Genomic DNA, 26,164 nt, shown 5'->3' on the forward strand with positions numbered 1-26,164 from the left:
ATTATGTAAGTCTTGTCTGGATGACTTTGGTTATCCTTTCTTTCTCTCCCCTCCTACTGTCCCTTTCTTCTCTCCCTACTCTCTTCCTCCACTGAAACAGACACTCTTTCCTACCTGAGCAGCACATGCTGTGTTTCAAGTCCTTTGATGAGCCACATATTAAACTTTTGGTTTCTTAACAAGTTAGCATTCTTAAATATTAATAAACCCAAAGAGCTTTGGTTTTGTAGGTTATACCTGTTACTATTTATTGCATTAGCAATTTAAACTGACAAAATTTAAAAATGTATATTTATTAATTTAGTTATGATTAACAATAAACTCATCACATATTGACCAAAATAACATACTTTTTGTTTAAAGTAACTGTTAACAAGAATTTTAAAAAGCAGTGGGAAGAGTCTCATTGTTTTATATTTTTGCCAATATCTTTAATGTCTGGCTTAATAAGAGACAGCTGGATTTTTATATCTGCTTATAACCTCTGGAAAACTGCTCTAGAGAGAATAGAAGCAAAGAAAGCAAATACTATGTTAGCACTTTTATAAACATAATTTTGACCTTGTGAACCCCTGAAAGGGTCTCAGAGATTCCCCCCAAGGGCTCCTGGCCATATTTTGAGAACTTTCCTGCTGGGTTAGGGATATAGACATAAAACACACAGCATCTTTCCCCACCATTTGGTAGAGGAAAGGCACAAAATGATATTTACATTCCAATATAGTACTTGCTGTGCTAGAGATAAGTAGGGAGCTCTGGGAACACAAGGAGAGGGACTTAATTTAGTATCGGTTATGTATCTAGGGGTGGAAGAGTAGAGGAGTGTCAGAGTCCCTGTCAGTGGTGCCTGAGCTGAGCTGAACTGAGCAGGCAAGAGTGCAGACATGTGGATGCAAACAAAACCATATTCTCTGATAGACTGACAATCAGATCTGATTATGGGGATGACCTAGGGTATTTGGCTTGCAACTTTGTTATAATTATGTATTTGGCCAGTTGAGGGGGTCGGGGGGCAGGGCCTTTTTGCTTGTCCTCTATCTCTTATACTCTGTACCTTTTCAGAGTCAGAGCTGGGGAAATGCAGATAACAGTTCACATAAATAAGGAGTGAAATTTGCCTGCCAGTGCTTTCTTTCTGAAGCATGGAGAAGCAGGCAAGCTTTCTGCAGTGAATGTACTGTAAACCAGATAATTGTCATCCATCGTTCTGGACATCTTAGAATCTAAGGCATGAGATGAAATTTGCAATAAAAAGGTATCACCCATTTGCTACCTTCTGGAACAAAGTTGATAGCATAAGCCACAAGGGTTTTATTTATTAGTTTGCCAGTAGAGAAACAAAAGTATAGCATTTCTTTTTGAGCTTAAGAGAAATTTGTACTATCCCATCAAATCTTCTCACTCAGTTTAAATACAACAGTCTAAAAACTTCTTCAATGCGTGTGATGATTAGTTTGTGATATGTCAAATTGTCTGGGCTGTAGTACCCCGTTATTTAATCAAACACTAGTCTAGATATTGCCGTGAAGATATTTCGTAGATGTGCTGAAGATCTACAATCAGTTGACTTTACATAAAGGACATTACTCTCACTAATATGGGTGAGCCTCATCCAATCAGTTGAAGAGCATTGACAGCAAAAACTGTGGTTTCCCGGAAAAGAAGAAATTTGCCTCAAGATTGCAGCATCACCTTCTGTCTGGGCTTTCAGCCTGCAGGCCTGCCCTACAGTTCTCAAATTTGCTAACCCCCACAAATGCATGAATCAAATCTTTAAAATTCTCTGTCTCTACACACACACACACACACACACACACACACACACAGAGAGATGTAGAGGTATATAGATTTAGAGAGATTGTGACGTACTATTGGTTCTGTTTCTCTGGTGAACCCTGACTGTTCATTCCCCAGTCCGCTTTAGTCTTGGCTATATTGTCTCCTTGTACCCTACCAAGCACTTGGTCCACAGTTTTGACCCACAGGAGATGGAACTGAATGTGTGCCACTGCACTGACTTCTTATGGGGAGAAGGATGACCATCCAAGGGAGGAAATTTCACTTCTTCTATCCGGGGACCATGGCCTTGCTTGTATGAGTTCCTTAAGCTCTCTGAACATGTTCCCTCATCCATGAAGTTGAGCCAATTCTGCCATCCTGCAGGGGTGCTTGTAAGAATGTAATGAGAACATAGTAGGCTGGCACATAGTAGGCCGGCACATAGTAGGCCCTCAGGAGTGGTGGCTTCTGCTTAGCTATGTTAATGATTCTGGTTTATCAATGGCAATTACAGAAAGTTTTAGACAATTACATTTATTAGCATGAATTACAAAGTAAGTTAAGGACTGTCTTAGGGGTTAAAGATGTTTAAAATGCAATGAAGTATGAGATATTGAAGTAATAACAATCTTGGAGAATTAGAGATATAACAATTTAATGCACACTTCAGTCCAATAATGTTCAGTAGGTAAAATATTTTGTGTAAAAAATGAGCTGGCTCTAGCAAGTGAATGTGAGTATTAAACAATCACAGTCCTTTTTTCCTTGCCCCTTTTTATTCTAAATGATCTTTTTTTGCATGGCTCCTGATCTTCTTCATAGACTTAGTCTAATTTTTCCAGCCCTTGGGAGTTCAGCCTAGGGTTCTGTTAGGCCTTCATCTCACCAATGGATTAGTTGGGTTGTGGACATGCTGGGTCCTGTGTGGGTCCTGATCCCAGCCTGTAGATACTGAGGTGCAGAACTGAAAGCCTTTGCTGGCAACCTATAAAGTGCTAGTCACCAATGAGTCAGCTCTAACTCAGAGTCTCCTTTTATCTTCCTCTCAGAAACCTTGCAGAATTGGTATTACCTCCATTTTATAAAAGAGGGTGGAGGCCTGGGAAGTTTGAAAGACTTAACTAAGATATCCTGTTGGTATGTAACGGCAGCACTTTGACATTAAGTGCAATACCCTTTATATTTAGCCTCAGGGTCTGTCTTAGGGTGAACTTTGGCCAATTGGCTTGATCTGGATGACTTGTGTAGAAACAACTTATAATTTCAGTTTCATAAATCTCACATGATACCTCAGTGCACAATTTTTCCTAGCCTTGCTCCTGGTTCACATGTCACTACCCAATGGGATATTGGCATATAGTTTATTCCCAGGCTAGAGAAATTAGTCTTTGAGAGTGTCCACACTCTAAACAGATAAGTATTTATGGGTAGAAAATGATAGTTGGAAGGAAAGAAGAAAATAGGTATGGTGAGTGGACAAATGGCTAGGTAGATGGGTGGATAGGTAGATGAGTGGTTAGGTAGATGGGTGGGTGGATGGATGGATGGAAAGAAAATAGTAAAGAAGTGAGGAAGGAAGGAAAGCAATGTCCTGCCCCTACTGAAAGCACCTATCAAGCATTTAAGGATTAATGACTCAGCCATCTTTCCTTCAAATACTTTTTCACCCCAATTAAAATAGTGAAATGTAATCTCATCTTCTGTGGATATTTTTCGTGTGTGAGTCACACACATGGGATTTGTATTTAAAACTCTCTAATTGGTACCGCTAGCAAGTGATATAGGTTGTCTCTAATTAAGTGATGGCAAATGTCACCCTAAGATTTGGGAGGCATGCCCTTTCTATTTGCATGATACAGGAATACCTACTCATTGGAATCAAAGTGCTGCTAATAGATTCAGGTATTGGAGATGCTGGCAAGTAAAAGGTGTGCTCACTTCGTTTACCAGTGACTCACTATATGCTGGGCACTGTGTTACGAACTGTAGACATCGTCGTGATTAGAATGGTGCCTCCCCGTCAAGGGGCCTCAGGGTTCTTCAGGAAAGAGGAACAAGGAAAGATCCAGTGGTGACACAGTAGACCTGTGGCATGACAGCAGACATGACAGGGTGACGGGAGAACAGAAGGGCAACCGGGGGAGGGGAGTGAGCTGAACCTGGAAAGATGAATAGACAGGAGTAAGGAGTGTGGGCACAGGGGTAGACAGCACAATGACGGCAAAGGCGTGGGTAACCTAGAGAGCTTAGGCCTTGGGTAGCCTCATCTAATCTCCTAGTGGAGGGCAGGACAGCTTCCTAGCTTAGTATCCTAGCTGGGGAAGGGTGGAATCAGATTTGCCTAGACAGGGATCCTATCCCAGCCTGACTGAAGCAAAGAATAAAAATACTTTTCAAAATGCTATTATAATAATTGTAGTTAGGAATCATTTTATTACAAGAACAGATACTCAAACTAGTACAATTTTTCTTTTAAAAGTTGGAGGAGAAGAACTATTGAAAGGCTTCACTTGGTAACCTCAGGCACCCCATAGAAGGCTGATGAGTCTGTGAAAGGTGAGCAGGGAATGGGCTAGAAAACAGGAGTGGAGGGGTGCCTCCGTGTTGCCCAAAGCCACCTGAGGTCCATTTCTTCTCTCTGCCTATCTACTCTCAAACCTTGTGTCTCCTGGCAGATGGCTGTCTCTGATTTAAATGGATTTTCAGCTCCCCCTAAACTTTGAGTGCTGATTGCATGAATGCTAGCCCCAACTCCCTATTACCTTCTCTCTCAAGATTTCAAGTGCCCATTGCCAGACGAGCTCTAGTTTCTGGCCTGTGAAATGAAAGTTTCAAGGTCTAATAAACTGGCCTACTCCACCCATCAGTTTCCCCAAGGGTCCAGTATCTATCTTGGTTTAAGCAGTTCTACTAGGAGATCAGGTCAGGAGAGGAAGTTGAGCATGGCAGGCAAAAGACCAGCCTGACAATTGGAATAATATATTTACCAGAGTATAGTTAACCTTGTTAGAGCATTTTGCAATCAGTAAAGCATGTTTTTTACTCATAGTTTACTTTTACCCAGGGAGCAGTATTGGAGTTCTAAAGATCCAGGGGTGGCCAGAAAGGTCAGAAAGTAGCCAGAAAGGTCAACTTTAGGTAAAAGCATAAAGATTCAAAAGATAAATCATCAGCCATTTGGCCCTGCTGCTTACATGGAGCATTAATACACTTTTTTTTTTGGCAGTGGAAGCAAAGAGAAGAGAGCTGAGGAGCTCTCCTGAGGAATACATCTGTGCTCTAGTTAAAGGCACATTGGGTGGCAAGACCTAATTTCTGTGTAAATGGAGCAGAAATATCACACTGGTATTTCCTCTGCATGAGTGCAAAGACACGGGCATTTTCCACATGCTGAAACATCATGGAAAAGAGATAAGAAAGGGGCAAGAAGTAGTCCTAAAGGGGCATGATATGACACAGCTCAGCCTCCAGATGGGATGTGCAGAAAACGGGGATATTATCTTGTCAAGAACTGATAAAAACTTAGGTCTTCTGAAGTTACATTCAAATGAAGCGAAGCATGAGCTGACTAACCTCACTCTATTGGAACAAAAAGACAAAGCATTTTGTTCAGGGAGGGAACATCAGGCTATGGAACAGATTAAACAAGGAGTAACAGCCAAGCCACAGGCATCAATAGCCACTACTTCTTTCTGGAAAGGAGCTGGTTCCCCAGCATCCCATGAAGCCAGAGTTTGGAAGTAACTCCTGGATAATTTCTGTACATGCCAAAAAGCACTGGGTAATGGGAATGCCATCTCAGTCCAGCACTGTGTCTGGCCTTGTTCCCTCAAACTTTGTTCTACAGCTAAACCAAACTATTTACATTTCCCCCAAGATATATTAAATGCTTTTATCATTGGGCCTTTGCCCATCCACATTCTTCTGCCTGGAGCCCTCCACATCCTTTATGCCTGCTTAATTCCTGTTGCTCATGACTTAGAGTTTACTTTCTCCAGGAAGTAATCCTTGGTTACCTTGACTGAGTCAGCACTTCTCTTTTTCCATAGCACTCTGCTCTTCCTCTTCTTACCTACCTCTTACCATACTGTTTACCCCTTAGTCTGAGAGTCCTTTGAGGACTAGAACTTTGTTCTTGCCCCACATGTATTGAGGCATAATTTACACAGAATAAGATTCACCTTTTTAAGTGTGAAGTTGGATATGTTTTGACAAACGCTCACATGCAGAAGTGTAACCACCACCACAATCAACATACAGAACGGTTTCATCTTCTCAGAACGTTCCCTTTTTCCCCTTTACAATCAAATCCCACCCCACCCCAAGCCCTAGCCACTACTGATCTGTTGCTATCTGTCCCTATAGTTTTGTGTTTTCTAAAATGTCATATGAATGGCATCAAATAGCATGCAGTCTTCTTTGTCTGACTTCTTTCACTTCATTTCACCAGTGAAATGCTTTGGTGATTCATCTGTTTTGTTATATGGATCAGTAGTTGTTCTTTTATTGCTGAGTGGGTGTCCATTCTCTGACTATACTGCAATTTGTTTATCTATTCACTAGTTGATGGCCATTTTAGTTCCAGTTTGGCACTAAGTGTTCTGAATAAAGATTCTGTGATCATTTCTATACAGGTCTTTTGTGTAATTTATGTTTTCATTCCTCTTGGGTAAATCCTAGGAATAGAATTGCTGAGTCATTTTATAAGAAACTGCTAAACTATTTTGCAAAGTGACTGTATTATTCTTACATTCTTACCAACAATGTCTAAAAGTTCCAATTACTTTACATTTTTATCATAACTTGATATTGTCAGTTTTATTTTAGCCATTCAATTGGTGGTGTGGTGGTATCCCATTGTGGCTTTAATTTACATGCCTCTAATGACTGTTGATGTTTAACAAATTTTTATGCTCTAATTTACTGTTTATATATTTATTTTGGTGACAGGTATATTCAATTTTTGCTTTTTGAAAATCAAATTGTTTGTCTTATTTAATTGAAATAATTATTTATATATTTTGGATACAAGACCTTTATGAAATGGTTTGCAAATATTTCCTCCTAGTCTGTGGCTAACAAATTTTTTTTTAATGTTTTTCAAGAAAGTAAGAGTGTATCATTTTTATAAAGTTTGATGTTATCAGTTTTATCGTTTATGGGGCGTGCTTTTTTTTGGTTCCTTCTAATCTAACTCAAGGATACTAAGATTTTCTCATATCCTTTATTTATTTATGTATTTATTTATTTATTTATTTATTTATTTATTTATTTAATTTATTTATGGAGACAGAGTCTTGCTCTGTTCCCCAGGCTGGAGTGCAGTGGCACGATCTCTGCTCACTGCAAGCTCTGCCTCCCAGGTTCATGCCATTCTCCTGCCTCAGCCTCCCGAGAAGCTGGGACTACAGGCACCTGCCACCACACCTGGCTAGGTTTTTGTATTTTTAGTAGAGACAGGGTCTCACTGTGTTAGCCAGAATGGTCTCGATCTCCTGACTTTGTGATCCGCCTGCCTTGGCCTCCCAAAGTGCTGGGATTACAGGTGTGAGCCACCGCGCCCAGCCTCATATGCTTTATTTTAAAGGTTTTATAATTTTGACTTCTACATTCAGAACTATGACTCTTGTAGAGATAGTTTTTGTTTATGAAGCGCAGTAGGACTGGAGGTTTTTTTGTGTGTGTGTATAGATCCTCATTTTTTTTCTAGCAGCATTTAATAAAAAAACTATTCTCCCCATTTAATTATCTTAGAACCTTTGTCAGAAATGAATTGACCATATATATGTGTCTATTTCTGGACTGTTTCTTCTTTCTGTGGATGTATATGTCTATCTTTATATTAATACCACACTATCTTGATTAGGGTAGGTTTGCAGTAAGTTTCAAAATTAGGTAGTATAAGTCCTTCAACTTTGTTCTTTTTTCCTAAAATTATTTTGGCTATGTCAGGTCTTTTTCATTTATATGTACATCTTAGAATTAGCTGATTCTTTCATAAATCCTGCTGGTAATTTTGGTTGGAGTTACATTAAATCTATATATCAATTTTGGGGAAAATTTACATCTTAAGTATATTGAGTCTGCCAAATAATGAACACTGTGTATTTCTCCATTAAAATCTCTTCAGATCTTTAAATTCTTTCAGCAGTATCAGGGTTTTCGGTGTACCAACTTTTGCATATATTTTCTGAAAGTTATTGCTAAGTGTTTCATGTTTTTGATGCTATTGTAACAGTATTTTTTTAATTAAAATTTCCAATTGTTTGTTTCTGCATAGAAATACCATTGCTTTTTAAATATTGACTTTCTATCTTCTGACCTTCCTAAACTCATATTAGTTCTAATAGCATTTTTTTAATTCTGTAGAATGTTTACATTGATGATTGTGTTCCCTGTGAATAATGACAATTTTACTTTTTCATTTCCAATTTAATATTTTTTCTTGCCTTATTGCACTGGTTAGAACCTACAGTACAATGTGAATAGAAGTGGTGAGAGTGGATGTCCTTGTATTCTTCCTGCTCTTGGAAGGAAAGCATTTATTCTTTCACCATTAAGTATGATATTAGCTATAGGTTTTTGTAAAAGTTCTTTATCCGGTTAAGAAAGTTGTCTTCTATTTCTCATTTGGTAATAGTTTTAATTATAGATAGATGTTGGATTTTGTCAGATGCTTTTTAAAGGATGTTTTTCTCGTTTTATCTCAGTGCTTAGTGTGTTTTCTGTACATTTTGGATACTCCATTAATATTTATTGAATGGATGAAGCTGGGCTGAATATTTCTGAGAGTACAAGGGTACACCTTAGCCACCCAGGATCATAAGATGGGGTAGGGGGAGTTCTAAGTATTTGAATGTCTGCTCTGTTCCTGGGTACTGTGTTTGCTTACATCATTTCGTGCAATTTTCACAATATTCCTGAGAAATAAGTATCTTTGTTTTACAAATGAAGAATGAGTAATAGATGGGATGATTTAAAAGCTATAACATAATTGAGCTCAGAGAAGAATTTTTATGTTTCATTACTCAATAGGTATAAAAAGGCAATCATTAAATTCAGGAAACAAAAGTATACAAAGGAAGCTGCTTCCAAATGTGATGCAAGCTATGATGGAACGTGATTCAGCCATTTGATGGAGTGAAAAATAAAGAATCCAGTTTATCTGGATGCAAATAATGTTGTCCTCAAAATGATCATTTGACCACTAAGAAGAAGAAGTAATTATTGTACCATACTTGGCTCAGTCATGAATGATATCTTTGTAGTCGAATTAATGTAAATTAAGTTATTAGTTTGCAACCCTGATGACTTGATCTATAGACAAAGGATAGAAAGCGATTTTGTTTATGAATCAATCTTGACAAAGCAAAAGTTCTGATGTAAGGGAAGTTAGAATGTGGGAGAGAAGGGAGAAATTTGGGGGATTTTAGCATTCTTACTTTCCAAAATGAGAATATTTAAATCCCTCTAAGCCTCAGTTACTCACCTGCAAAATGAGAAATAAAGTATTACCCAATGGGGATGTTGTGAGGATTAATGAATATATGTATGTCAAATGCCTAATATGTGATAGGTACCCAACTAACTGAAGTAGTGACAGAGAGGAGTAAAGGAAGGCAAACCTGTGCATAGAAGGAAGTCAGCCCATTTCCTAATGAGGGAAAAACATCAACTTTAAAGTTGGTCTGTAAATCACCTCTCCTTCTGACATTGTCACTGCCCAGCAAGCAGGGTGGTGAGTTTGAGTAATGAAAAAGCAGCAGCTGTGTGTCTAGCACAGGACGTATGAATGACAGAACAACACTGTAAGTAGCATCACCATCAGCATTTTACAGTCGTGGGAACTGAAACTCAGAGAGGCCACCGGATTCACATAGGACCAGCCAGAAGTGGTTAAGTCAGGGCTAAAACCAGGAACTGCAACTTTAGATTTCATTGCCTGCCACTGAGACTATCTAATTTAGACCATTTAGATAGGCACAATGAATCTGAAACACTGGATGAGCTCCTGGCGTATGCTCTGTACACAGTTCTAATGAACAGGCCCCTAGGTTTAATTAAGGGGAAAAAAGATTTAATTGTTTCTCTCAACAGCTGCAAATTATTTACATTGCATTTGTGTTGATGGCTAATAAAAGAGCAAAGGAGTGTGGGGACAGCCTCGGGTGGTTGTAATTCTTCCAGGGTCCATAATGAAGCATCAGTCTGAATGCCAAAATGTGAGAATGGATGTGCCTACTGTCCAGTTCACACCTGCAGTGGCCAGAGCTTCTCTCTGCCCTGGGCATGGTCCAATCTGTAAAAATGAGTTACAGGGGCCAAGACCTGAGAATAGCAAGGCACATGTCCCTGCCTCATTAGACTGCTTTCCAGTTAGTTTGTGATTGCTGTGGAATGGGTGAGAAGGAGCAAAATGGTGGCCCTGGTTGAGTCTGCCACTGCTCCTGGAACAGTTCTGAACTGACCTTTTGAAGGACGATGAGGTGGGAAGGGGACAGGAGCCACTGCCTCAGAGCTGCTCGCAATTCTATAAGCTCTCACTTCGCTGTGGCTACTGAAAAATATGTAATGTAATATATAAAATATATACTGTATAATGTACATTACATATATATTATAATATGTGTGTGTGCACTTCTCAGATATCACAAAGTATGAGTTTCTGATTTTCCTACTTATTAATTTTTAACCATATAATCGCCTTGGGAAAGTTACACCTTATGGAGGTAGTTTATTCATCTTTATAATGATCATGCCTACCTCACAGGATGCTGTGATAAGCATTGCATATGTGACCACACCTTTTAAACTATGACGTAGGGTGTGAAGTTTGGCATCGAAACAATTTTGATTATTCTAGAACCCCCTCTCTAACCTATTATTTTGATTCTAATGTACCTACTCTGTATCCTGACTTCTGTGAGGGTATTAGGGGTGGGCAGAGGGGACTAAAAAAAAGAAACCAAGCAACTTACAGTTGAGTAATCAGATTAATGTTTTGCAAAGATCACTCTTGATACCAGTGTGCAGAGTAGACTAGAGTAGGGCAAGATTTCCAATGGAGAGACCAGTCAGGAGGTCCCTGAAGCCATTCAGATAGGAGTGGGTTGGGCTAGAACCCATCAAACAAAGACATACAAGGGGAAGAATTGGCAAGAACTGAGTTTTCACCAGATGAGGTTCTCACATTGGAGTATGACACCAAATCCTGGCACAGTCTTATTTCAGTTCTCTACCCTTCATTAGTACCTGCTGATAGAAGTATACTGTATTCATTTGCTAGGGCTGCTGTAACAAAGTACCACAAACTGTGTCTATTAGTCCATTTTCTTGCTACTGATAAAGACATACTCAAGACTGGGCAATTTACAAAAGAAAGAGGTTTAATTGAACTTATAGTTCCACCTGGCTGGGGAAGCCTCACAATAATGGCAGGTGAGGAAGATCAAGTCCCATCTTACATGGATGGCAGCAGTCAAGAGAATGAGGAAGATGCAAAAGCAGAAACCCCTGATAAAACTCTCAGATCTCATGAGACTTATTCACTACCTTGAGAACAGTATGGGGGAAACTGCCCCCATGATTCAATTATCTCCCACTGGGTCCCTCCCACAACACGTGGGAATTGTGGGAGTAAAATTCAAGATGAGATTTGGCTGGGGACACAGAGCCAAACCATATCATTCTGCCCCTAGCCCCTGCCAAATCTCATGTCCTCACATTTCAAAAACAATCATGTCTTCCCAGTAGTCCCCCAAAGTCTTAACTCATTTTAGTGTTAATCAAAAGTTCACAGTCTAAAGTGTCATCTGAGACAAGGCAAGTCCCCTCTGCCTATGAGCTTGTAAAATCAAAAGCAAGCTAGTTACTTCCTAGATACAATGGGGATACAGACATTGGGTAAATACAGCCGTTCTAAATGGGAGACATTGGCCAAAACAAAAGGGCTACAGGGCCATTCAAGTCCAAAATCCAGTGTGGCTGTCAAATTTTAAAGCTCCAAAATGATCTCTTTTGACTCCATGTCTCACATCCAGGTCATCCTAATGCAAGAGGTAGGTTCCCATGGTCTCAGGAAGCTCCACCCCTGTTGCTTTGCAGGGTATAGCCTCCCTCCCAGCTGCTTTCATGGGCTAGTGTTGAGTACCTGCAGCTTTTCCAGGCACAGGTGCAAGCGTCAGTGGATCTAGCATTCTGGGGTCTGGAGGACAGTGGCTCTCTTCTCACGACTCCACTAGGCAGTGCCCCAGTAGGGACTCTGTGTGGGGGCTCCGACCCCACATTTCCCTTCCGCAGTGCCCTAGCAGAGATTCTCCATGAGAGCCCCTCCCCTGCAGCAAACTTCTGCCTGGGCATCCAGGCATTTCCGTACATGTTCTGAAATTCAGGTGGAGGTTCCCAAACCTCAATTCTTTACTTCTGTGCAACTGCAGGATCAATACCACGTGGAAGCCACCAAGGCTTGGGGCTTGCACCATCTGAAGCCATGGCCTGAGCTCTATGTTGGCCCCTTTTAGCCATGGCTGGAGCAGCTGGGATGCAGGGCACCAAGTCCCTAGGCTGCACATAGCTCAGAGGCCCAGCCCACGAAACCACATTTTTTTCTTTTAGGCCCCAGGGCCTGTGATGGGAGGGGCTGCCATGAAGACCTCTGAACATGCCCGGGAGCCATTTTCCCCATTGTCTTGGGGATTAACATTGGGCTCCTCCTTCCTTACAAACATTTCTACAATTGACTGGAATTTCTCCTCAGAAAATGGGATTTTCTTTTCTATCACATTGTCATGCTGCAAATGTTTCGAACTTACCTGTTCTGTTTCCCTTTTAAAACTGAGTGCTTTTAACAGCACCCAAGTCACTTCTCAAATGCTTTGCTGCTTAGAAATTTCTTCCACCAGATAGCCTAAATCATCTCTCTGAAGTTCACAATCCCACAAGTATCTAGGGCAGAGTCAAAATGCTGCCAGTCTCTGCTAAAATATAACAAGAGTCACCTTTGTTCCAGTTCCCAACAAGTTCCTTATCTCCATCTAAGACCACCTCAGCCTGAACCTCATTGCCCATGTTGCTATCAGCATTTTGGGCAAAGCCATTCAACAAGTCTCTAGGAAGTTTCAAACTTTCCCACATTTTCCTCTCTTCTGAGCCCTCCAAACTGTTCCATCCTCTGCCTGTTACCCAGTTCCAAAGTCACTTCCACATTTTGGGGTATCTTTTCAGCAATGCCCCACTCTACTGGTACCAGTTACTGTATTAGTCTGTTTTCATGCTGCTGATAAAGACATACCCCAGACTGGGCAATTCACAAAAGGAAGAGGTTTAATTGGACCTCTTACCATCCCATCTTACATGGATGGCAGCAGGCAAAGAGAGAGTGAAGAAGCCACAAAAGCAGAGACCCCTGAGAAAACCATCAGATCTCGTGAGATTTACTCACAACCAGGAGAACAGTATGGGGGAAACCACCCCCATGATTCAATTGCCTCCTACTGGGTCCCTCCCACAGCATGTGGGAATTATGGGAGTACAATTCAAGATGGGATTTGGATGGGGACACAGAGCCAAACCGTATCACTGGGTATCTGGGAACAAAAACTTATTGTCTCACATTTACGGATGCCAGAAATATGAAATGAAGGTGTTGGCAGGTCCAGGTTCCCTCTGAAGGCTCTAGGAAAGGCTCCATTCCAGGATTGTCTCCTAGCTTCCTATAGTTCCTTGGCTTGGGGCTGCACAACTCTATTTTCACATGAGATTTTCTCAGTGTGCATATATCTGTGCCACAATTTTCCCTTTATATAAGTACACTAATCATATTGGATGTGGAACCACCCTAATGACATTTTAAAACTTGATTACCTCTGTAAAGATTTTATCTCCCAATACATTCACATTCTGAGGTTCTAAGTGTTAGGATATCAATGTATTTTTTTAATGTAGAGGACACAATTCAACCCGTAAAATATAGTTGATATGTATTTTCAGTGTATTAATTGTTCATTGGTTAATATTTAATTCAGCTAGTGAAATTATTGAAGAACAACTTAAGTTGCTAGATAATTTAGACCGCTGAGATACACAATTTTTAAATGATCAGAAAATATTCAAATATCTGATGTATCTTTGCATATATAATGATATTTATACATGTGTGTGTGTATACATGTATATAAAATGCAGTAACTTCTAATGATGGATCAGATTTGGTTGAGGTCAGAAACCTGAGCATACATGGTAGTAACTGCTAGTTTATTGATTGATAAAGGACTTTAACTCTGAAACATCTATTAATAGATGGTAGCATTACAGAATTAAAGCTTTCAATCAGTTCTCAATAATATCTATCTGTACTGGGTATCCAGAAATACAAATAATGGGACTTTGATGAGGTGAAGAACCCATGGTCTTAGAGGCAAAACAAACAGTGTTTTATAGTCAGTGCTGTCTCTCACCTTCTGAGTGCCTTGGGTGAGGTGTCGAACCTCTCCCTGCGCTTCTCTGAAGCTTTTCTGGGTTTAAAATGGGATTAACATGCTCCATGTCTCTCACGGGATTGTTGGATGACAGCCTATGATTGGGCAAATATACAATCTTAATAATACATTAGTATGGGTTTGTTATTTAAATAATGATCCTTTTTGTTTTTTCTTTCCCCTATTTTCTAGTCAATAAGCACAAGCCATGGATCGAGACTTCATATCATGGAGTCATAACCGAGAACAATGACACAGTCATTTTGGATCCACCACTGGTAGCCCTGGATAAAGATGCACCGGTTCCTTTTGCAGGTGAGATTATGGCTTAGTATGGCTGGGCCTGGCTCACTTTGAAGATGTGCTGTGAAACCTCCACAAAGCCCAGAATATGGCTTTATAGCTATTGTCACCACCCTGTGCATCTCTAGATCAGCCTGTGATGTTAAAGCTGTATGCCTCTTCTTATTTCTGGGATGGATTCTGGCTCTCCTTGTGTTTTTGTTTGTTTTTGCCTTCATGTTGCCTCCAGTGCAAGACCCTTGTTTCTTCTTCTAACGAGTGGTAAATTGCTGAAGCGGCCTGCAGAGTTGGAGAAGTTGGGCTAGTAAGGTTCTTAGGGGAATTTTACCCATAAAGAGATAACCCGTTGTCCCCACTATCCACATATAATCGATAAATGGAGACTTATTGCTTGGTAAATGGGCAAGAGAAAGGAGAGAGAGAGAAAGACCAGGAAATATCTGCTAAGAGTGGCACAGGGTCTTGTTCTTGAGCTTCCAAGTGGGTGTGTCTTTGGAGGAGGAATCCCAAGGCAGTGCCATATTTCCCTCTTGTGGCTAGAGATCCTCTCACTATCACCAAGGCTACGTCTGCTTCCTCCTTGGACCCTCTCCAAATGGTAGGCCCCAGGAGGGCTGAGTGAGGAACTCGGCTATGCCTCATGCTTCCATGGATTTTGGCAAAGAGAAGGGACTGGTCATGGCAGTGGGAGGAGGGATTAGACAAAGGATTTCTGAAGATGCCTGCATCATGAGTAATATTGTTAACATTTTATAACTGTCAGGAGAAGGACAGGAAATTTAATGAAGGTTTTCAAGATTTCTAGAAGATTGCTTTCTGATAGATGGGTGCCGGGCTGAGGTTTCACCACGATGAAGTCTGTTTTTTTTCTGACAGTTTGCCTGCTACATTATGAGCTACTTGGGCAGAGAAAACGGGGTTCTTTTGCACTTCTGAGAGATAAGCTCTGTGAAGACATCTTTCATTATGGAATATTATAAAGTACGGAGTGAGAAGGTAGTTATATTAAATTGGGAAATTCAGTATTATGTGAAGATAAACCCATAAGCATTCTTGCAAAGAGTGAGGGAGATACCCTACTCTCAGAAGAAAGCTTTATTTTATGTAGAATGAAAACCACCGAGGGTACCTGTGACTTCCATGATGTTTAGAATTGAGGCATTTCCATACATTTCCCAATCACCCTCAGAAGTCCCAGTTTTACCAAATGCCAGTTGGAAGTATAAACTCCTTGCAGTCTTTACCACAAAAGATGAAGTATCTTCCCTAAACCTTCTTTGCCAGTCTAGGAAGACTCCAACACATCTCTTTCTTGGACATAGCTAATAATGCTATTGGGCTTAGTCAGCAATTATTAGCACCCCCTGGAAATGAGATTTTTAAACAAATATTAGTAAAAATGTTTGGGTCATGGAAACGTTTGGTTTATTATGCACTTAAAAAAATGGATGCCAGATGTAGTGGCTCATGCCTGTAACCCCAGCACTTGGGGAGGCTGAGGCAGGAGAATCATTTGAGGCCAGAAGTTCAAGATGAACCTGGGCAACATAATCAGAACCCATCTCTACAAAATAATAATAATGATAATTATCTGGGCATGGTGGTGCTTGCCTGGTCCTAGTTTCTCAGGAAGCTGAGGCAGGAGAATCACTTGACTCAAGGAATTTTAGATGGCTGCTGTGAACTATGTACAAAATGCACTCTATCCTGTGTGACAGAGCAAAAAATAAAGAGAAACAACATTTAGAAATTGGGAGATTTAGCATAAAAATGCAGGATTATGGTTTATCTTGATAAGTCTGAAATACAGAGCTGAGTAGTGGCTTTCGTTTCTCCACTGAGCATGAGCCCCTCGCTGCCCTCAGCCCCTCTCCTCACAGCCTATATGCAGAGGCCCTTCCACTAAGAAGATCCTCTCATTCACCTTTCCGTCTGAACATGTGACCCCTCTTTCAAATATGACAGAGAAAATAAATGACAAACAGGAAGTAATCAGATGACATGAAGTCATTGCAGTGTGCTGAGGCTGGCACTATAAAAGATGAGCAATGTGTCTGATTGTATGTCTGCTTTTAATGTCCTGTTCTCATCTCATGGTGAAAGGGAAACCGAAGTCGTTGAATAAGCTGTTCTACAGTAAAGTTATAAGCTCTCTCATGTACAGACTACAATAGAAAAAAAAAATACCCCAAGCAAATCTGATATTTGAAAGTTTGGATTTACAAAAGGTTATTAACGTTTGTTGGTTATAGGGCTGAAGAAGAATTAAAGGTTTCATCTGAAGACTCACAAAAGGATTTCCTTAAGTCAGAAACCCACCAAATGCCTTTAAACTTGAATTTGTATTCTGACCGTTAGATGCACCCACAACTGTTCAGGCACTTCTTGAAACTATAGTTTCCTTCTAAGTCAAGCCCTGAGTAGTTATTTCCATTTGAAGACAACTTCTATACTTCTATTATTTGCAGCTGCCTTAAAAGAGTCTAGCTTAATGCATCAAAATATAATCCTCCAAGCTCTTAGGAGTAAAAAATAAAGGTGGTTTTTAGAATGGCCGGAGCTATTTTTCTCACTGTTATTTATGATCAGCTCTAAGACAGGACACAGGCACTAGCCATCCATCCATGCTGCAGGCATTTATTTTAAAACATTTATCTTAAAAAGAAAATACCGAAGATTTATTTCAGATCCCTATCATTCTCATAAAATTGAAAAATTCATATCTGCCAACTCCATCACTCCTCGAAGTCAACTGAAGCTTTTAGTCCTCCCTTATCAGCTGCTTTTGTATTGTGTGTCAGTTTTCCCACCCCTTTCCCAGTGGTCTTTATTTCTCATTTAGCCCAGGAGATAGGCTCTAAGCTTTGGGGAAGACAGTTCCATCCATACCATTTGTGCTGTTATTTCTCTTACGTGTCTCCCCTTTAATTTTTTTTTTAAGCAAAATGTTTTACATATAGATTCTGCCAATATATCATTTAGAATCATACATGATCTCACATGATTTTCATTTAAATATTATGATTGCATTTTGTAAGTAATTGCAAAAATCAAAGATTTAACATAGCTTTTATGGTATATCTCCTGATTATGACAATAACAAGTGAGATATATAAGTATTTATTGTAGAAACTATGGAAAATACAGTGAAACACACAGTAAAAGCATGAGGTATAACATTTTAGTCTATTTCCTTCTTGTCATTTTTCTGCTTTTTTTTTTTTCATTCAAAAATTGCGATCACTCTGGGTGCTCATGCTTATAGTCCCAGCACTTTGGGAGGCTGGGGAGGGGAGGATTGCTTGAGCCCAGGAGTTTGATACCAGCCTGGGAAACATGGTAAGATCTTGTCTCTACAAAATAATAATAATTACTAATAATTAGCTGGGTGTGTTGGCACGTACCTGTAGTTCCAGCTACTTAGGAGGCTCAGGTAGGAGGATCAACTGAGCCTAGGAAGCTGAGGCTGCAGTGAGCCAAGGTTGTGCCACTGCACCCCAGAGCAAGACCCTATCTCAAAAAAAAAACTTATTATACCTCATTTTGAATACTATAACTTATTTTTTCACAGTAATGAAAATTTGCCATTTATTACATATTTTTTCTGCAACTTTTAAAATGATTACATGATTTCCTACTTAATGGATGTTCTGGAGTTCACCATTCTCTGATTGGCACTTTGCCTATTTCCAATTCTCTTTTATTATAACATGTGTCCACATTTCAGATTCTGTTGTTTGGATGGATTTCCAGAATTTTAGTTAATTGGCCAAACATTTTAAAGGTTGTGAAACATGTTAAATTGCTTTCCAGAAAAGTTATATGAGTTTGCAATTTCATTCACACCACCCAAGTCCCTCAGTCCCTGGCCCTCATAAGGTGCATTCTGATGGTGGGATTTAGTAGTAGCCCTACTGTCATCATCTGTGAAATAATACAAGCTTTCTGGAGCTGTTTGTTGTTTTGATGAAATTTAAAGAGTGTCTATGACACATCTTGCAATGATTCAAGATACAGAAGTTTAATAAATTTGAGTTTCCTATTCCATACCCTCCTCCCTGCCAGTTTGGCAGGGGAGATAACTAACTCAGAGAGGCTAAGCAACTTGCCCAACATCCCAGAACAGGCTAGCCTGGGGCTGAATCTAGAGCCAGGGCTTCTCAGCACTTACTCTGAGTTCTCTTTCCCTACGATATTTTCTTTTGATCTCTGTCCCACCTGATTAGTAAAGTGCTGATGCTTAGTGAATGAAACCTCCCTCAGACTTCGGTCAAGTCCACTAGACTTGACTCAATTCTCAACCCAGTGTCTGAGCTCTGTAGATTTGACCTTCTTAGAATCAGATACAGAAAAAAAATCCTTGAGTAATAATGAAAATTCTGCCCGCTGCATGGAAAAAAATGATAATGAAAGCAAGCTGGGCACACCATGAACTTATTAATTTCTACCTGTGCCCCACCGAGGCCTGTTAGGAAACTGTAGAGACTTTTAAATTTGAAGGGAATTAGATTGCCTTTCAGAGATGATAGAACTGCTCATTTGTCTACATTGGGCCAGTCTGGACTTGTCTTTTATAAGGACAGGGCTGCAGAGAATGATCAGGCATAATTGGCTGACTTCTCAGGCTGGGTGACTCTCTGAGGGCTGCCCAGAAAATTGCCTGGGACGTAATTTGGCCTGGTTTTGATTAGCTGGTTACAGTGCTGGTTGCAGCTGGGAATCCTCTTTCATACATGGTTAACTCTGTTTGTCCTTTTGTTCAGGGCCTGCCAGTCTATCTGCTTCCTTATCTTTGGACCTGCCTCAGGGTCTTGTTCATGCCTCAGGCCCTATAGGTGCCTGATGGCAAAGACCCTCCCACAGGGATTGGGATAGACCCTTGGCAAAGCCTCTCCCACATGCTTGGGATGGCCACATGTCTTATGGTGAGAAGGGAAGGTAGATGTTGTGAATGGTCACAGGTTTTGGCCCAAACTAACATAGACTCTGCCACTTACTAGCTGTATGATCTCAGATAGGTCACTGAACTACTCTGAGGGACAGTTTCCTTATATTTAAAATGGGGGTAATCATAGTACCCATTCCTGGTGTTAATATGTAGATTAAGTAAGATACTAATGCAAAGTGCCTAGAGCTCTCTCTGGTAGCCAGTAGACACCCAATAAATCTTAGTTGTGATAATCATAGCAATGATAATGAGAGTAATCAGAGTAATTGAAATTTGTATTATTATCAGTAAGCCACAAGTGTTTGATTCATTTGGGTTGATTACAATAGTGCAGTTATAATCTGTGATTTTTTTTGAAAGAGAAAATTTTGAGTTTGTTGTAAGGCTTGATCACCCATTTGTACTATCAAGCTATGTTGCCTAGATTGCTGGGTAGTGTAATGGTGTGGGACAGTCAGTTAAATAATGTGTAAGGGAAAATAGTTTGAAAATTGTACAGAATTCTACAAATAAGTATCAGTTAGTTGAGAATAAATTTTCTTAAATTCTACCTATGATGCATCCCTATGGAGTAATCTATTAGTTGCAAGATATAGTTTCAGACTCTTGCAAACCATGTGTCCTTTCATTACACACACACACACACACACACACACACACACACACACACACACACTTATGTCCAAACCTTACCAACCTTGTGGAACAGGTAAGTCAGCTATCAGGATTCTGTTTTGCAAGTGAGGACATTGAGACTTAGGGAAATTTCAAAAACTGTTCAAGCTTACCTAGCCAGGATGGATCAGCCCTGCCACTCAGTTCCATACTTTTAGACTCCAAGTCCTGCCTTCTTTCTCCTCTGCCAGTTTTCCAGTGTGTAGGACTTATCTCATTGGAAGTATAAGATTTACATGATACCCGGACATGGCATTAAAGAGTGCTGAATCCCATGCTGAGTGAGTCATTGCCCTTTAAATTCTCTTTCTGATCATGTCCGGGAGAAAGGTGCAGCTTGGGAGGTTCAAGACATCTTCAACACCACTCAAATATTGCTAGTCTCTCTTTTTGACAAAGAGGGAGCAAGTCCTATCACAAAGCCTTCAGTAAGCAAAAACATCAAGCTAGAATTTTAATAATATTCAGTTGTATTTTATTTAGGTTATTCTCTATTCAAGGCAAGGATTGCTGGCTTTTCATTTTAGTCATTCTCTTTTAGAATAAATGCACTCGAGTTTTTAAAAACACCAAATTAAAACAAATTGTAAGTAAACTAATATTTAGGCAGTTTATGGAAGCAGCAAAAATTATGAAAGAGGTCTGTGAGTGAGAACCACGTGGGATATTGTGGAATAACCACATCAGGACCTCACTTCCCTGTCCAGCGCCTTCAGGATCATGAGCACAGTACCCAGCCTTCTTCACTCTGTCTTGCCTCACAGCTCTCTGAGCTCGGACCTCACAGCAGAGATGCCATCCACATCAGTCTCACAGTAGATGTGCCTTTGCATTTCAAGCTGGTTTGTTTGGGGCCATTACTGAGGACCGGAAGGCAGGGTGTCCCCTGGCATCCCACTCTGCTTCCCAAGCAGTCATGTGGCTTCATCACCCTCCCTGCAGAAAATCAGCTTCAGACCTATCTGGAATCCACCATCTGGGCTACTGCCTCTCACCTACAAGATTCTGTTGTGTACTTTTCCATCATATTCTGTGCTCAACCTTGATGCCCCAGTTCTGTCCACAGCCTCCTGGTTGGAGGGAGTTTACTGGCAGTAGCTGGGGACCTGTGAGGATGGGCACACACAGCTCCTCCTGTGCTGAGTGGTCAGAGGCAGGCTCTGAGGGCACAAAGCCCATGGAGCAAACCTGAAGAGGATGCCCCAAGGGGATAGCTGGAGGAGGGACTAAGAGCCAGAGTACAGAGGAAGGAGGACAGGTGCAGGCTTCAGTCAGGTAAGAAGAAGAGGGTAAAAGGTCACAGGTACATACCTACAGCAGGGACCATGGGTTTCATGATCTGATTGATGGTAGAAGGTGAGGGATGGGGTCAGCAAGGCCTATCATACCCATAAACCAGTGAGCCTTACCCAGAGCTGTTGGACTTTCTTAATAAGAAGGCTATTGCTAGGTTCTGCTTTAGGCCAAACTAATGTTTAGGGGACAATCAGTGGAAACTTTTGGGCCATTTTCTCTCACTAAGGTTGAAAGGGGACACCCAGGGAGATGGACTATTCTGGTTTGCTTGAAAGGAAGGATTTCCTGGGATGTGTGACTTCTAGTGCCCAAACCAGGAAGGTCCTCGTAAACCAGAGTGAGTTGGTCACCCTAACAGGAGATGTGGAGTTTCAGGTTAGAACACTTGAGGCACTGGCCCTAGGACATAGCTTGAGAGAAACAGTTGGACACAGGAATTTCAAGTTTTCTGGGACTCTGAGTTAATGACAATACTATACTAAAACAAGATGAAAAGTGAATAATGAAATCAATAATAATAGCAGATCTGGTGCCAGCCCATATACTAACTGTGCAAATTAGAAACAGGTGCCCCTTCTTACAGATGGACACTGTCTCACTCCGGAGCACATGGCTTGGCGAGTAGAGAAAGAAGTGGATTTCTGCCCCTACTTGTCCCCTGGGCCATACATCGTTGTACAGAAAACAACTTGTACCCAACGGCACTGAAAATTAGCTAATGTTTATACACACCAGGCATTATTTTACATAATTTATCATAATTTAATTTTCACTTTATCATTTAATTTTCACAACAATCTTCTGAAATAGGCATTGTTATGATTTTATAGGAGAGACTAATGTTAAGTCAGATCATATAATTTGCCAAGAACACAGTAGTAATGGTGAAGTTGTAATTTCAGTCCAGATGTCTCCAAGTATTGCTGTGCAACAACCACCCCAAAACTTAGGAGCATCAAACAACAACCATTTCTTCTTTCTTCTGAGTCTACCTGCTTACTGGGCAGCTCCGCTCATCTGAGCCAGGCTCAACTGATCTCAGCTGGGCTTATTTATGTCTCCACCAACTGTTAATGAGTAGGCCATAGGCTGGCTGTTCTGTACGGTGACTTTGACTGGGATGACACTGTTCTCCATGTGTTCTTCCAGGAGGCTACCCTGAGCTCATTCCTTAAAGTACAGAAATGTAAAAGCACGTTGGCAAGCAGCTACTTATGACAAGTTTGTTACTGTCTGTATTAGTCCATTTTCACATTGCTATGTAAAGAGCTTCCCTGAGACTGGGTAACTTATAAAGAAAGAGGTTTAGTTGACTTACAGTTCTGCCTGGATGGGGAGTCCTCAGGAAACTTACAGTCATGGTTGAAGGGGAAGCAGACATGTGGTGGCAGGTGAAAGAGAGAGTGAAGGAGGAAGAGCCCCTTATGAAACCACCAGATCTCATGAGAACTCACTATCATGAGAATAGCATGCGGGAAACCACCCCCATGAGCCAGTCAGCTCCTGTTAGGTCCCTTCCTTGACACTTGGGGATTACAATTGGAGATGAGATTCCGGTAGAGACACAGAGCCAACCGTATCACTGTCCCACTGGCTAAAGCAAGTCCCATAGCCAAGCCCAGAGTCAGTGCAGGAGTGGACTACTACAGGGCATGGGCGGGGGTAGGGTTATCAATGCAATCATTCCATCACAGCTCAACCATAGGTCACAATTATTCACACCCTTATTTCATGTAAAATATGCTCATCTCTATCCTGGGGACCCCCAAAATGTATCCAATCATGGCATCTGGCTTAAAGATCAATATTTTGTGATCCTTATCAGAACTAGATGCAACTCCTCTTGATCCAGAGGCTGATAAATGACAAATTTTCTTCTCACACATATATATCAGGGGAAGGAAAACTCAATAAGACTCCCACTCCAAGAGGAGAAGAATGGGAGACACATAGCTACCACTGGTGTGGCCCATAGCAATTCTGATATCCTGCTGGAAAAATGTTGCCAGGTACCCCCTGACACATTTTGAGAGTGATTCTGCTCCTTAAAAGGGGCTCCCCTGTTTATTGTTCTCTACTGCTCCCCGTTGACCACTCTTCTCTTTCATCATCATTTGGTTTTGCTACATCCCAAGTCCGGTGGACTTGGTAAGAGTCTGCAGAATCCTCCTAAGTTCAGGATCCTGGGCTCAGTCCCTAAGAAAACTATTAGTTTCATTCGTCTTCACATCAGTGGCTGATTCTGTCCAGCCTCAGTGCAAGACAGTGGTTCAAACCTGGAACTGCAAAGTCAGGGCTCTTTATACAATGAATCAGGAAAAACAAAAAATAAAGAACAAAACCCCCAACCACTTTTCTTTTTTTCTGTTAGAAAAAAAGACTTTAAGACCCAACAAGCTACAAGCTTAAAGACATTCTGGGATATCAGAGACTTTAAATCAATGGCATGCTTCATCGACAAGTAATGATGCAAACACATTATGGTATTTTCCCTGCTTACTGCCCTGGTGGTCAAATTCCAAGCCCCATGACCCAGCCCACCTGACCAACTGTGATTGGACTCGGGGCGGGCACCTGAGCCAAGCTGCAGCCTAACTTGCTAGCTGGATTGAAAAGATCAAATAGTGCAATTGGCTTCCCATTTGAATGCTGAGAAGTTAAAAGGATGGGAGTGCAGGGCAAATGGGGATGGTGGGGGGCATGTGGGGAAGGAGGCAACTGTTGGAGATGAAGCTTCCATAACATGCTCAAACTGCAGTTAGGAGTAGCCTGTTAGCAGAGTGAGGGGAGGACGGTGGTCTCAGAGAGAAGCAGATGTGCCCAGAGGGGAGGGAGTGTGTGGTCCCTGAAGGGAACGATAGCCTCAGTTCCTGAGTGGTCCTGGTGTCATACTGATCCTGAATTTCCACTAAATCATCTTTGTTGTTGCATTTTTATCCACTCTATCTCTTGGAGATGGGTAAGAATGGCTCTGTCCTTGGAAACCAAGAGGCCTAGTGAAAACCACCTCTTGGTTTACTGTGTTAAGAGTACATGGAGCATCACTAAAGCTGCAGAAGAATGAAGGACCCAAGACAGCTCAGATAAGATGGCAGCATAGAGAAGAATGAACTGTGAATTTGAAAACAATGAGGAAATCATCTTTTAAAAAGATATAACTGGCAATCATCACAGCAAAATCAATGATATTGAGAACCAGCTCCTACTGCCAGTAATTGGACTGTTTAATAACCACATTTAGACAAGTTAATACCAGTTCAAATTTCTCCTCCAGAAGCCATTTCTGTGGCTTACTACAGTAGCCATATTGAATAGTCCTGGAATTGGAGCCCACCACAAATATTAATTATGGACATGAATTTTTAAGGTTAATGATTTTACTTTAATGGGAATTTGGGGCCTCTGAAAGTCCTAAATGTCTCAGTGAACTTGTTTGAGATCACAAACCAAAGAACAAGAGTGCAACCAGCCATTTATAGTTTATTCTGCTTGGCAGTGTCCAGAGTGAGATCACTGAATACCTTGGCATGAGTTCAGAGCTTGATTTTATTATCTTGTAGCCGCCTGTAATCACAGATGAGGCATCAAAGGCCAGCTGTCCCCCATGAACCTTGACAGTCTATATAAACTAATTACTTCTTTATGAGCCATCCTTTCAGAGGTTTGAAGAAAGGGCCTATTAAGCCAAGTTCAACCTGATCTACAAACTTTAAAAATTCTTACTATTTATCTAATTTACAGTGCTGTGCCGTGGTAAGTGACATCATTTGCAGTGGTTGGCTTGGATGGCTGTGACTTCATTCAAATACAGTTGGTGTATTTTTTTTAAATGGAAAGGTGAATCCAAGTGTGTTAGGGATTCTTTCTGCACATTAATGATACCAACAGCAAATTTTGAAGAGCAAGGAATTAAAAAAAAAAAAAAACACCAATTTGGGAAGTGAGGGGACATTAGCAAACATCATTTTTTCTGATTCTACCAGGCTGTGGATTGCAAGGGGAAAATCTTTATTCTCTTTGTCCCCAAATCCACTGCATGGCCCTTGGCCCTTTCCTTTTTTTGTGCCTCTCCCTTGAAGTCCCTAAAGAGGTGAGACACCAGGTGAGACACTCACTGCAGCCTGCCCCTCTGCCACTCCTTGGACCATTTCTCTTATCTGCTATTCCCTGTTGCCTGTCATATCTGCACTGAGGCTGCCTGTGCTGCTCTGTCTCCCTGAGATGAGCCTCCACACCAGCCTCACAAGTGACAGGCTGGCCATATCACTGGGGTGTATGCTCTCAGCCTCTGCCTCTTGGTGATCACTGCCTGCCTCTGGATGCTTGTTACCCTAATACTGTCCTCACCGGCCCACGGTGATGCTGACCTACCCCTGGATCATGCTGACCTCCCTTAATCACCCCTCTCCCCAGCAAGGAGGAAAAGGCCTTTCTCTTCTGGCCTACTTGCTCAGGAGCTCCATCAGAGATGTTGTTTGAACTCTTAGTGATACTGTTCTTTCTATAATTTCATAGTCTTTCCTTTTCAGAGGAGGCTTGATGCTCCCAGGTTTTAGGTCTGAGTGATGTATTCAAATATAGGCTGGAACTATACTGTGGTAGGTAAACTCCCACTGAAGTCTCTGCTGCTGATTCTGACATCTGCCTTCTCAATTGTTTCTCATGAGTAGTGTTTTTCTTTTCTCTC

The 26,164-nt window shown here is 41.0% G+C and overlaps 1 protein-coding gene across 2 annotated transcripts in view; it reads left to right on the forward strand.

Moving 5' to 3' along the window:
- CLSTN2 (calsyntenin 2) overlaps positions 1 to 26,164 on the forward strand; it is a 628,828-nt gene that overhangs the window by 224,488 nt on the left and 378,176 nt on the right. For both annotated transcript variants that reach the window (XM_050779679.1, XM_050779680.1), the window contains exon 2: positions 14,448 to 14,570. In XM_050779679.1, the coding sequence (XP_050635636.1) occupies positions 14,448 to 14,570 (123 nt within the window). The remainder of the gene's footprint in view (positions 1 to 14,447; positions 14,571 to 26,164) is intronic.

Source organism: Macaca thibetana, chromosome 2 (genome assembly GCF_024542745.1).
Source record: "Macaca thibetana thibetana isolate TM-01 chromosome 2, ASM2454274v1, whole genome shotgun sequence".
Lineage (NCBI taxonomy): Eukaryota > Metazoa > Chordata > Mammalia > Primates > Cercopithecidae > Macaca > Macaca thibetana.